This window comes from Myxocyprinus asiaticus, chromosome 37 (genome assembly GCF_019703515.2).
Source record: "Myxocyprinus asiaticus isolate MX2 ecotype Aquarium Trade chromosome 37, UBuf_Myxa_2, whole genome shotgun sequence".
Lineage (NCBI taxonomy): Eukaryota > Metazoa > Chordata > Actinopteri > Cypriniformes > Catostomidae > Myxocyprinus > Myxocyprinus asiaticus.
In genome coordinates, this window is record NC_059380.1 from 21,749,678 (window position 1) to 21,764,462 (window position 14,785).

The 14,785-nt window shown below is 38.2% G+C and overlaps 1 protein-coding gene across 1 annotated transcript in view; it reads left to right on the forward strand.

Moving 5' to 3' along the window:
* The window catches only part of LOC127427632 (receptor-type tyrosine-protein phosphatase gamma-like), a 375,831-nt gene that overhangs the window by 195,800 nt on the left and 165,246 nt on the right, over positions 1-14,785 (forward strand). Inside the window, exons 3-4 of the mRNA XM_051675308.1 lie at positions 7,566-7,748; positions 10,546-10,694. Coding sequence (XP_051531268.1) covers positions 7,566-7,748; positions 10,546-10,694 — 332 coding nt within the window. The remainder of the gene's footprint in view (positions 1-7,565; positions 7,749-10,545; positions 10,695-14,785) is intronic.

The following is a 14,785-nucleotide window of genomic DNA, read 5'->3' on the forward strand; positions in this document are numbered from 1 at the left end:
GAGCCGTCAATAAGCCTTATAAGAGAAGACACTGGAGAATTTTTGCTCTCTCTCACACACACTCTTACCCAGCTTCCTTTTTTATTTCTCTCAAACTGCCAAGTTTTTCTATAAAGGCATTTTTGTTTTTTATGTCACAATGGTGCCATTGGGCAAGCATCTCGTAAATGCTGCTTAGATTCGTAGACAAACACGCTTTTGAATACCTGACAAATTACCGACTAGCACCCGCTTTTCTGTGTAAATCTGAGTGGTTTGAGGTCACTTCCTTACACAGCTATGTAGAGAATCTTGTTAATTGAGTGAAAAACACATTTTATCTCTTGAGGGACGAATGCAACGTTCAGGTGCATTTACACTTGTAATATTCTCTGTTAAATCACGTCAACTCTCTGGAGATTTGGAGACAATTCGCAGTGAAATATGCATGAAAACAGCCGCATTAGTGGAAAAGGACTTTGCGTTTCGCTGCCTCCCTTTCGCACATTTTGATGAGGGCATGGTTGTACTTGTCAGGAATTTTTGAGTGGCACGTCTTTGTTTTGGAAGGGTTGTGAAAGGACAAAAAGGGGGTAGGGAATGGATTCACAAATTAATATTCTCTCACTCTCTGTCTGTGTTAGGACGCAAAATCTTTTTTCATGTTTTGTGTTGTGTTCAAAGAAGCCAGAGGATTTGTTTATTTCTGTCGATCTTGATTTCATTTCACTCAGTTCTCAGTCTCAAGTTCTCCTCCAGATGGACTCTTTTCTGAATCTACTGATTACTGATAACCTTTTTATTATTTTTAACTATGATAATATTTTATACAGTATACTGCATAAACTAGATTTTTACAATATGAGTGGTGCTTTCCATCGAAGTTGCGGATTTAATTTATGCGAAAAATTGAACATTGCAAAAACAATGTGCCAATAAAGAGGCGTTTCCATTCTGTGTGTAGGAGAACCAAATCGTCACTTCTGGGGAAACTGGCTAACAACAGAAATTAAAATTAAAGTTGAAGCCACTGTGGTTTTTTAATATAATGTAATAAATTATTTGCGGTTTAGAGCGCACAGACAAAACAATCTGACAGATGTAATGTTTGCTAGCATTTAGCAGTAGATGCCTTATATCTGGGACTAAAAGTGGATCAGGCAGTTCTGGGAGGTATTTAGGGTTGCACGGTAGGCCAGTGCTACGGTAGTTTCTCGACACTAAAGCTTCAAAATACTGGCGATGCCAAAGTATTTTTTAAACGGTAGTACCATCAATACGATAGTACCATAAGTTATGTTGTATGTGCGGTAGTAAATAGGCCTATTATTTTTTTTTAATTATTATTATTTCATTTGAATCAGACCTGTGTCTGCAATAACAAAAAAAATTTGAATTTTCGAGTGGCATCCCCCTTCATGCAGTGCCCTTTAAGAGCACCAAATACTGTTTAGAATTTGCCCCTTACATGGTATTGTTTATTTTTCAGTGAGTGGTTTTCCCAAGCTTCAAACACACACGTCTGAATCCCAGCGTGTTAATTTGGCGGTCGTGTCTCCTAACGGATAATTTTGGATTTAAGTAAAACTTTTGAGAGTGAGAAGCTTTTTACACAATACAATTCACATAGCAAGATTTGGAATTATTTTGGGTTTTGCCTGATGAGACAGGAAAACCCATCTGGCGTGAATGTCGACACAGATTTCAAGCCCAAGGGGGAAACACCAGCAACCTTATTAAATACCTTCGGACACATCCCACTGCTTCTGCAGAATACGCACAGGTTAGTGCCACTTCATTTAACCTAAATGCTTTATCTTAACATTTACAGATTTACTGTTTTTTAAAAAAATCTGAACATTGCACTCGTTTATTTTTTTTCCAATAACAAATGCATGGTAGCGGTAACTTCACAAAGTTCGAACTTATGATTAGATCACGTCTGTGAGCCATGCGATCAAACCGGTGTGTATGTGTGTGTGTGTGCATAATCTGCACTCTCGCTGCTGTTTACCAGGAGAGGTTGGCTGAAGCAGTTGTAATAATGAAACAGCTTCTCAAAAGTCTTTTCAACGTTACAGTTTTTATTTTATTTATTTTTTTTACATCAAACTAAGTATGTATTAGGTAACAAGTTAACACACTATCATTTGGAGTCATGATACAACTTGGTATTGTGATACTTTAGCTGGTATAGTGTCATAAGATGTGATTATCATAGCACGGCAACCCTAGAGGTACTGTAATAGTAGCCATTTCAGAAAAACCAAAACAACATTTGAGATGCTATGCAAGGATATTAATGATATTTAAATGATTTATTCACATGGCTTGTTGAGGCAGAGTCATGTGACTTTTTGATGTGCATCTATATTCATATATAAATTCTATAGGAACTTAGAGGCCAAAATGTGATTCCATCGTAGTTTATGTGCATGTCTTCTTATCAAATTAAACATTTATCCATCTCAAGTGAGCGTATATATGTTTTTACATGCACATTTTGAAAACTTTATTTAAATCTTGGTCTTTCCAAACAGCATTTTAAAAAAAATAAAAAAAATACCTGGATGGAAACCCAGCGGTGTGTTCAAGAGAACAGTTTTTCATCTGCCAACCGTAAATCCACAGAAAAATAACAGCACACCTTGGTGTTTCCTACAGGATTTCATTTTTGAACGGGGGGCACCGAGTTGTCTGACCAGTTCAGTCCATGATTCAAACCAATGACTTTTCTTTTCCATTTGATTCTCCAATTTGTTTGACAAATTCATTAAAAAGAACTGCTCATATAGAGCTAATTATATTTTATTTTATTTTTTAGAAATTGGAGCTGTTTTTGTTTTTTGTGTGCAGTCACTGAGCATGTTTACATGCACGATCTGACGGCAATTATGCTTTATAAGCCAACAACGTGTGTGGTCATGTAAGCACCTTAAATTGTTTAAGCAAAAAAACGATCAACACACATAGATTTTTGCTCATTACCCTGGTTTTGCCTTGCATATCATTCTTACCGGCTTATCCAATGTGCGCAAGTGTTGTGCACATGACTGTTTATGTTTTGACGTCAAAATCAGAGAATAATCCAATGATTTCAATCTCATGTAAACAGGATTTTCTTACGTTATCGGATGTTTTGAAAAAGCTGATCTTTGGTAGTTATCTGCGTATTGGTGTGCATGTGTAACAGGAGCCAGCTTGTACATGATAGCTGTGTGGTATGTGTAAACCTCACTCCCCTGGCCTCAAGAGGCACACTAGCAACTGACGCTAGAGGCTGTAGCCTTTAGCCTCCTCGTTAGCACGCTCGCCTCCCGTGTCGGCTGCCCCCGGTTCGAATGCCGCTCGGAGCGGGTCATGCAGGACTGGTTACATATGTAAATCCACTCAGTGAGAACAACACAGCTAAATGTTGTGTTTATTGTCAATATATTATTTTGAAGCACACAGTTTTTCATATTTTGTCCAATACAGTTGATCAGCTGTGAATGATTCCCTCTCTCATGTCCCTTGTTTCCCATCATTTGATATGACTAGAGAGCATCACCAGACTGGCTTTTAGCATACTCTTGAAACGAAAACTAGATTAAATTCTAAATGTACAGTATCCCTCCCCAGCTTTCACAGTTCTTCCACAGCACCATCTGAAAGTGAAAAAATGGTGAGAGTGGTTTTGTGTTCTCGTAGAAAAGTTAGTCTTGTGTCTCGACGTAATCTCATTTCGTGTGATCCATCAACCTCTCTCTCTCTCCCAACAAAGTTAAAAAAGAAGGAAACGTTGAACAGAGAAGGTATTGATCGAGCCAAGAGAAGGGTCAGAGGTGAATTAAATGTTGATTTGACACCTGGTCAGCGTTCCCTCCCTTTCTGTCTGGAGGGAAGAATGAAGGGTAAATGAAAACAGAGTAAGGCTGTGACCTCTCACAATCATTTAATAATGTTGGAATGGTCTGAACCTTCCCCTCCATTCACAGAGTGATAACTTTTCTTGTACCAGCCACTGCAGTGTGTTTTTACTAGAAGAGAGAGGTTGCAGGATAAATTGATAGACAGTCAGACAAACCTCAAGCATCATAATGAAACAAATAAACATACTAATGAACCAACGGACAGACAAGTATGGCCAGAAACATACTCCACACAACTACACAACGGACACAAAGGCGTGGGCAACGGACTGCAAGCGTGTGATCCTGTTCTACATACTTATGGAAATAGTTCACTCAATAAAGAAAATTCAGCATTACATTACATTACATTACATTATAGTGACTCACTTTAAAGCTTTAAAATAATGATCCAAAAGTATCATAAAAGTAGTCCATGTGACTTGTGCGACTTTACTTAAGGCATACCTTTGAAATTTAAGTAATGTTTAGCACTAAGCAATAGTTATTTTTCCAAAAAATGATGAATTTCATTTATGAGAAAAATCGGAATATCGCAAAAACAATTTACAAATCAGACAGCGTTTCCATCCCATATGTTCACTTCCAGGAATATTGGCACAAAATGGAAGCTGTAGCCACTGGGGAAGCCACTGTGGTTCTTTTGTTCAATGTTATCAATTGCTTGCAGTTTAAAGCACGCAGACAAAACACTCTCACGAAATTAATTTTTGCTTGCGATTGGCTGCAGATGCCTCATATCTAGGAACAAAAGCAGTTCTGGTATCTTTTTGATGTCAGGCTTTGACTCTGGCATTTCATAATGACCAGATAAACTTTTGAGATGCCATGTGATTATATTAGTCTGCTGGTTAGTCCAGTTATGAGTGAATTATTGTCTTTTTTGATGTGCATCTAGGATTTTTTCTGGTAAATGTATTAACAATGTAGTTTATATGCTTGTCTTCTTATTAAATAAAAAATATATCCACCTCAAGTGAACGTTTCTGTTTTTTATGCACATTTTGATGATTTTATTTGCATCTTGGTGTTTTCATATAGCATTTTTTATGCAATTACTCACAGTTTGCATAAAAAGTGTATGGATTGAAACCAGCTAATGAGAAAACAAGTTCTCATGTAAACATTGTACAAGCATGTCTCATAATGCTCATGAACAAGCTACTGACTTTTTTTAAGATTTTCATTTAAAAATAATTTAAAACACACATAACGTAGCATCGCATGAAATTGAGCTCGCTTAGTTCGAAGTTTGCAAAGTGTTCAAATATGCGTAAGAGTAGTTATCCAGCCTAAAATGTAAACTGGATAGATCAGAATGCTTGAACAAATGTAAAACAGATGTAACGGAATAAACAAATCCATAAAGCCAGAAAAACAAACAAAAAAGAAACATCACTGATCTCTGTTTTTTTCTCTTTTTTCGGCAGGGTTATGTACTCGCACCTTTGTTTTTCTCATCTCAGTCTCGTATCCTGAGGTGTTTGGGAGTTTGCTTGTGCAGTTTTACTAACCGTGTTAGAGCTGCATTAAGGAGTGAGTAATCTCTTCAAACACAAGTCCTCGCTCACTTTCATTACCTAGCAGCCCTGCCAGGATCTATAGCACTCTGCTGCTCTGTATGAAACCCAGATCTGTCTAATCAATATGCCCCAAGGCTGCAGTGAGGGCAGAGGCTGAGGAGGATTTATCCTAATTCAATAAAATACGCATTTCTGATTGCTCCTGATGCATGCGGGGCAGGGGTAATTGTAGACAAATTCATCTTAAGGGCCGGTAGCTGAGGATTGCTTTCAATTAGGGATGGACCTTCTGTTTAGCTGTTTGTGGACCACTGCTCACCTCATACCAAGTCTGAGAAAGGAGGAACACATACATATACACACACTTTGGTCTCTCTGGCACTAATGTGTCTCATCAGAATGTGGTTATTGCACTGAAAAGTGCATTTATGATTTGGCAGCACCACAAGCTTTAACTGTAAGTAAAGTCAAAGGGGTGCTTTTAACAGTACAGGCAAGTGATAAAGGTTTAATGGACTCTTAAAATATCCTTGTCTTGTTTGCTTGTCTTATTTTGTGTGCTGAAATAAACTTATGTCCATATATTTTTATTTTATTGTGTAGAAGATGACAAGAATCTGTTAGACATTGATTAGCAATGATTCTTTCCATGTTTGTGTTTGCTGAGTGCTTGAAAACCGTGCATGTTTGCCAGTGAAAGTAAAATGTCAGCCATAATTTCTGTGTCACTAGCATTGTTTCAAAATGGCAATTATTTTTCAAACAGGTTTTCCAAACAGTCCCCCCATCTTTTATTGGTCTGATAGTTGTTCCCCAAACTCATGCCACTGATAGAGCCAGTGTTGCTGTGTGGAGCTTTTTGAGATGCTTTGAAAACCCCAAAGAGCCACAGTGTTTGCACTCTTCAGGAAGTTAAAGGGATAGTTCACCCAAAGATGAAAATTCTTTCATCATTTACTCACCCTCATGCCATCCCATATGTGTATGACTTTCTTTCTTCAGCAGAACACAAACAAAGATTTTTGGAAGAATATCTCAGCTCTGTAGGTCCATACAATGCAGGTGAATGGTGATCAGACCTTTGTAGCTAAAACAAAAAAAAAACATAAAGGAAACATAGAAGTAATCCATATGTCTCCAGTGGTTACATTTATACCTTCAGAAGCAATATATTAGGTATGCATGAGAAACAGATCAAAATTTAAGTCCTTTTTTACTCTAAATCTCCACTTTCACTTTTTTACATCTTAAAGTCACAAGTAGGGCCTGTTTAGTTTCACTTTCACACCTGAAAGATTTATAGTAAAAAAAAAAATGTACTGAAATATTGTCCTGTTTCTCACCCACACCTATTATATCACCTCTGAATATATGGATTTAAACACTGGAATCATATGGATTACTTTTATGTTTACTTTATGTGATTTTTGGAGCTAAAAAAGGTCTGATCACCATTCACTTGCATTGTATGGACCTACAGAGCTGAGATATTTTTCTAAAAATCTTTGTTTGTGTTCTGCAGAAGGAACACAGTCATATACATCTGGGATGGCATTAAGGTGAGTAAATGATAAGATAATTTAAATTTTTGGGTGAACTATTCCTTTAACCTGCAAATGGCTTACATACTGTATATACAGTATAGTTGTCTTCTGCATTAAGCTGGGATAGAAGAAAGCATGTAATTATTTAAAAAAAAAAAAAAACTCTACCTTTAAGGGGCATTTACACTTATAGCAGTTCTGATGTGTTGGGCTGGTACTAGGATGTGATGCAATGCAGCATTTTGACATTTAGGGAAAATAGGTTTAAGGCAATAGTTGGGCAATAGGTTGTCTCTGACTGTGGGGGTTGGGGGCGTCCCCCTTGCTTGCTCGTTTCACCATCCGACTGGGGCGGTTGCACAAGGACCCCCCCCCCAAAAAAAAACAAGTTATATGAGGGGATTTCTGGTGACATAAGCAATAGCAACAGTTGCTGATGAGATGACATTTGGAGAAGTTTTTTTTACTGTTAGTGATTTCACTTTACTATATGATGTGTCTGCACACACAAAGAAATAAAATAAAATAAAAATGATGTCGTTTGGGAGAGGTTCATCTTCAGTTTGCCGGGTGATGATCCATTGATTTGCTGTCTTTTTCTTCAACAGGGATGTATGGACCAGATACAGGGTGGGTGGCGGCTTTTCCTGAGTGTCAGGAGAGAAACCAATCGCCGATCAATATTGCCGACCAGGACACTAAGGTCTCGATGGAGTATCAGGAACTCACGCTGGATGGGTTCGACACAGAGTCGTCCAACAAAACGTCAATGAAGAATACAGGCAAAACTGGTAAATACACACAGTATTAAAGAAATTGTTCACCCGAAAATTCTGTCATCATTTAATTCACACTCAGGTCATTCCATTGAACCCCTAATTCTTTTTATGATATGAAAGTACTGTAAAAGTAGTCCATATAATTAATGCACTATACTCCATGTCAAAGCCATATGATAGCATTGTGTGAAGATCAACATGTTTTTATCTTTTATTTCTAGTATTTATATCATTATATTTATTTATTTTATATTTTTAGTGAGGCTTTTGCATCTTTATTAGAGAGAAACAGTGAAGAGTGATAGGAAAGTTATTGAGAGACATGTTGCTAGCAGGACTCGAACTCTCACAAGCCCCAGGGCTCAGCATATTATGTGCACCATTTGCTGCACCACAGCTCTGAATTATATTAAAATACATTCTAAGTTACGCTAAATGACAGTGTTTCAACGCTCTTGTGATCTTCGTCCTGAACTTTTCACACCAGAATGCAGTTTTTCTGCTACAGTCCAGCTCCATTAAGCAATTCTGCAGCAGAACATGTTGAGAAAGTAAACACAGACACGTTTTTCTCTGCATTTTGCTCCTTAACATAATCCATGCAGAGGAAGACAAATGTCCCGCTGTTGTCCCATGAATAATGGAGAGCTGCTCTTCTATATATAACTGACATGTGAGTGTTTTATCAGTGAAATAATCACTTGGAACAGAGCGCCACAATAAACCTACAGACGCAGCTCCTCTGAATAATGCATGACTCAATCAATGTTTCAAATTAATTTCTCTATGGACAACCAGCATGTAAAGTGAACTTTAACCCTTTTACCTTGAGCCTTGCACTTATTAGGGAAGTCCAAGAAAGTAATTTGTGAAAAAGTGAGTTTGGCTAGGTTTGTAATGGAATATTATCTTGCTACTCACTGAAAACTGTGCAGTATACTGTATGCTATATATTTAAAAAATATTATGTTAAACCGAATACATTATAAAACAAACGTTTTGGTGGGTTTGGGTGGTTTACAAGAAAAAAAAAAATTAAGTTACAAACTGGTAATTATAAGGGTATTATGCTATAAATGCGGTTTATGAGGACATTTCTAGTGTCCCCGTAATTCAAATCGCTTAAAAAACAAAAAATGCAGAACGTTTTTTGTGAGGGTTAGGTTTAGGGGCAGGGTTAGGGGATAGAATCTATAGTTCGTACAGTATAAAAATCACTATGTCTATGGAGAGTCCTCATAAGGATAGCTGCACCAACATGTTTGTGTGTGCGTGTGTGTGTGTGTGTTTGTGTCTGTTGTTGGACTGTCCAGTGCAGCGAACAAGCTTCTCATAGCCCGCCGCCAAATTAAACTCTAAGAAATTCATGAGATCTTGGAACCTTGAAGAAACATTTGCATTGATCAAGGATTTGCTGGCAGGCGAGGCCTAGTTTTTCACATGCTGCCGTTCCAAGGTCCTGCTGGCTTAGCCGTCTAATTCCTGCCTGTTTGTTGAAGCTTGTGAAGCTCAGAGCTGGAATAACTAATGAAACCCATTCTCTCTCTCATGTTGGATTATGTCAAAAAATCAACAAAAGACCAAACAGCTTAAAGACGAGTCGAATGAAGGAACAGTATAGTTGTATAAGTTTAGTTGTTTTTTCCCAACCATGTCTGTTTGTGCGCGAGTGTGTCCACTCGTCTTTTGCCCGTCGCACCTCAGAATCACTCCATGTTGCTGTGGTGACGGATTCAGCCTGCCACCAGTTGATTGCCTGCCTGTTTCAGTTAGATTACAAGCGAGGCCCCTCGTTTCAGTGGAGCTGATCTTTTAAATAGGACACAAATCTCTTGTGGCAAGAGGGAAGTAAAAATCACTCTGAAATTCAATCAGAAAAGGAAATCTGTCTGACAAAGGCCGTTCATTTAAGGTTGTACCCATTAATTAAAGTCCGGTCTGGGGGCAAAGACCAAGTTGTGAATTTAAATGCTCTTGGACAGAAAAGCTTTCACTATCAATTCCCCCGTTTTGTTAAGGCTAGAGTATTATGAAATAACAAAAGGAATCAAAAAAGCAATTTGAAATGGTGTGCGGGGGAGATGTCCTCTCTCTGCCAAATTACTACATCATTTGAGACTTTGCCTTCTGAGGGCGATGGGTTCAACAGAAAAGAAGGGCATGTAATAGTCAGCACATGTCCCTTAAGAAGCTAAATAAATAAATCTTCAAAAGAAAGTAGGGATGAGAATCTTGGAATTTAGATTTTTTTTGGTTCCAATTCTGCTTATTGATTCCAGTTCCTTAATAATTATTTTATCTGTAATACTTTCAAGGAGGCACCCCCTGGCTTCAATAGAGTCCTGTGTACATATTGAACAAAAATACTAAACAAACACAGCAACAATTGTTAGTTCAAGTTGGCCATGACGAAAGTATTGATGGAGGAACCACTCTGACTAATTCATTGATAGTGTGACTTGTTGTTTTTTTTTTAAAGAACTGGTTCATAAGAGTCAGTTGTTTGTGAAATAGACTGCCCTAGTCACTACATTTAGTTTAATGCAGTTGTTCAAGAACCGTCAATGAAAACCGAGCATCATGAAAATCCTTTGGTTCCAGTATTTTTTGTAATGGAAACTGGAATAAGAGTTCTCAATTCTAAATTCCCAGCACTTAAAGCAAGTGTCTTCCAAGTTTTTCTTTTTTTTTTTTCATCTTTATTTTCAGTTAAGAATTCATTGGTCCAAGTCCCTACATTGCATGTGTTTTATTTACACTGCTTTTGACTTCCTATTTTATCCTCTTTCCTTTTCTCTCCGCCTCACAGTGGCAATCTTCCTGAAGGACGATTATTTTGTGAGAGGAGCCGGGCTGCCGGGCCGCTTCAAAGCAGAGAAGGTGGAGTTCCACTGGGGCCAGAGCAATGGTTCCGATGGCTCGGAGCACAGCATCAATGGCAGGAGATTCCCTGTGGAGGTGAGCCCCAGCTAATCTCTCTCCAACGTCTGCTATATCTAAACAACCCAGCTTCACCAGCTCCCAATTCCTGCCAGCTTGCAATTTTCCGACTATGCCACCTTTTTGAAGTGACACTCTTATGGGGGACTTTCGGGTTCTTTGTGTGCTAAATTTACAAATTACCCAAAAGTGTGATTCTTTAAATTTTCCTTTGTGGCCTTTGTACAACCATGGGGGTTAGCTTGACTGGTTAGCAAGGCCCATTAGCCCCTGCTGGTAGATGCTATAACTATACCATAATGCTGCCAAAAATTATCTTTCTCCATTGATGGCCATTCAAAAGTGTCCATGTATAGGTTGCATACTGCCACTGGTCATGCGCAAACCAAGCAACTACCATTGAGATAAATTAGAATGCTAATTAATAACTCTTTGAATATATATTAGACCTCCTTGAGTTCAACTTCCTGAGATCTCTCAATTTCAGCTGTGCTTTATCTGGACTTGGTCAGCCTGTCTGTAAAGGGACAACAGGAACAGTCATGGTCCATAAAAGAGTACAGTAGGAGTGGTTGGCTATGTCTTACAGAAGAGTGTAGTGGGCGTTTCTCTATCAATTAAACAGGGCATTATGGACCCGAGCTCTCTCCTGGGCCTGATCACTTGCTACTTGTGTCTCTTACTGCAATTCTGATTTATCGTTATTGCTGTCTGGCAGCTCTCATGCACATTTGAGACTGGTTTTATCACCGACCCTCAAATATGCAAGTGATCAGATTTTGGCCTGTCTTTCACCCTTAAGTGCGATGAATATTGTTGACTGTGGTTGTCGTGGTTTTATTGCCGCCCACCCGCCCAACCTCATTTAGAGAGTAATATATGTCTGTGGGCCTGCATTAGCATCCCTCGTATTGACAGTTTGATGTGGCTTGGTGTGATGATGTCATCACAATACAAATCACATTGGCACTAAAGGTTTAGGTGTGCATTCCACCATCTTTTCTTTAGCTTTTTAGGGTTTTCCTGTTTATAAATTCAAAATGACAGAGCCCCTTAGAGGACAGGGAAGGAATTTGTTTTCGAAAATAGGTTTGTGTTATGCAGTTCCTCGCAACAGTTTAGCATTCCCTCGTAATTATTTTGGGTTCCCTCACACTAGCTTTATCCATCCCTTATGAAAACTGGTTTTACTACAGTAACTATAATTCAACTATGGTATTTTTAGTAAAAGCATGACCACAAAATTGATCATGGTTTTATTACAATAACCATATTTTAACCATGAAAATTGTGGTAAAATTATAGAAATAATACAGGAAAACCAAGACTATGGTGATAGAAATCATTAATTCAACAAAACAGAACAAAAAATCATAGTTTTAGTGTAGTAACACCATGGTTTATTTGTGAACCGTACCATGTTTTTTAAAAGTTTAAGTACAGTGAAATGATGGTCAGTTTTCTTAAGGACATATTTTTTGGTCACTGTACTTGTGCCACAAATTAAACATGGTGTTACTATAGTAAAGCTGTAGTAACCATTTATTATATTGGCAGAATGATTATAATTATATGACCATAGTTGGTGGGTTTTTTTTCTGTATAATTATTTGTGATTAACATTTATTGATTCATCTATTAAACAAAGAACAGCAAAACATATACACAGAGAATCAATATTTATCCCACACTCTACCGTATAAACTTCTAGCAAAAGTGGAGCCAGTTCTGTAGCATAAGATCTAAAAAATTCAGCGGCAAAGCCATCTGGCCCCGGAGCCTTGCCTGTAGGCAGGGCCTTAATTACCTCGTCAAGCTCCTCCAAGGTTATCTCAGAATCAAGATAATTTTTTTTGCTCATTCGTCAATTTAAGGAGATCTAATGGTTCCACAAAGTTTCTAATATCTTCATCAGTAGACGAAGACGTGGGACTATAAAGATCAAGATAGAATTCTTTAAAAGCATTATTAATATTAATGGCCAAGGTAAAAATTTCACCACTAACAGAATTCACTGAGGGAATGGTAGAAAAAGACTCTCTCTGCCAAAAGTTTTCATGCTTTGTCCCCAGACTCAAAATATGACTGTCTTGCCCTGAATAGCCAAAATTCCACTTTCCGCGACAAAATAGCATTATATCTGTATTTCAATCAGGTCAATTCTCTGAGGCCATCAGACGACATTCGGCGCTTCAGCTTTTAATATTCCCTTCCAACTCCACAAGTTCTCTTGCTTTGGATTTTTTGATGAATGAGGCATACTGTATGATACAACCCCTAAGAACCACCTTAAATGCCTCCCAAGCCACAGAGGATACAGAGGACCAGTTAGTCTCCATATAGACATTGATTTCAGCCTTTAGCATTTGTTGGAAATCAGGATTTTGCAAAAGGGATACATTAAAGTGGCAACTATGATTTCTTTTTCTCCATATGTGGCAACACTTCTAAACTCAGCAGGATGTGATCTGAGACTAAGATGTTTCCAACTGAACAATCAACAACAGATTAAATGAGAGACTTAGATACAAAAAAAAAAAAAAAATCTATTCTAGAATAAATCTTATGGACTGATGTAAAAAAATGTATAGTTCCTACCAGATGGGTTCAAAAGTCTCCAAATACCTGTAAGACCAAGATTTTTACACATCCTGTGAAGCATCAATTTTGCTCTAGGGGGCTTACACACTTTTGCTTCACTATGATCAAGGACTGAGTCCATCAAAAGATTAAAGTCTCCTCCCAATATTATATCATGATGGGTGCCAGCGGCTTGCAACATCCCTTCAAGATCTATAAAAGAGCCCTGATCATCAGCGTTAGGTGTGTAAATATTTGCCAAAATCAACCTTTGCCCCTGAATTTCTGCTAAAACAATAATGAGATTAATTTATCATTAATCTGTTTGAGACATTTGAATTGTAGATGTTTACTTATCAATATAATGACTCCCCTGCTCTTACTTGAGCCAGCACTAAAGAAAACATGCCCACCCCATATCCTCCCAAATTTTCCAGCTTCCTGCGGGGAAAGATGTGTTTCTTGAATAAACACTATATCATATATCTTACACTTAAGAAAACAAATAACCTTCCTTCTTTTTATGGGGTGCCCAAACCCATTCACATTCCACGTGGAGAGAGACAATCCACTCATATTAACATTTGGCATTTTGACATATTAGAAAACATAGATTGTGTGTCAAAAACAAGATTATAAAGACCACATTCCCCATTAGTGCAACAAACAAACCCCGAACTTCCACCAGAACCAGACAAACAGAAAAAAGAAAAATTTAACCCTGCGCACAACGGCGCCAACCGGCATCCATCCCTCTAAACTCAATGAGTCCATGTACGCCTACGAGAGCCCCCACGACAACTTTGCCATTGGATTGCTCAAGTCCGATGCTTCTATACAAATTTTGTGAGACAAAATTACAGAACAGAAAATACTCTGTAAAACACACTCCAGCCAATATGCAGAATAAACACAAAGAATGTGTAGATTCATTCACAGAACTGTCTCGAAGGTGTGTTCCTCCACAAAACAAACTTCAGCCGCTAGCGGAACCAGCACAATTTTTTATTTTTTTTTAAATCCATTCAGTTTCCTCGAACAGTCAAACGAATGTTCAGTGAGCCGGCTGTTTCATAAGTGCAGCAGGTGACGTAATCCTTCCAATATCCTATAAAAAATACTCCACAAAACAAACTCCAGCCAATAGGAGGCACAAGAACAAAGAACGAGCAGATTCATCCACAACTGTCCCGAAGGAGTGTTACTCCACAAAACAAACTCCAGCCGCTAGGCGGAACCAGCACAAAAAGAAACAAAGAAGACGCTCAGCTTCCTCAGACAACCAAGTGTATGTACGGTGAGACGAGCTCACTCGGGAGCCACATGGGAAACATCAAATGGCTTACTTACCCCATTGCCTCTATGAAAGACAGTGATTGTTGTGGGCATGTAAATATTTTGTGGCCATCCTTAGTATCTATTCTCAATTTTGCCAGGAACATCAGAGCAAAAGCGATCGTCCGTTGATGTAAGAGTTTCTTGCATTCCTTGAATCTATCGCGTTTCTCTCTTGTCAAATTCACAAAGTA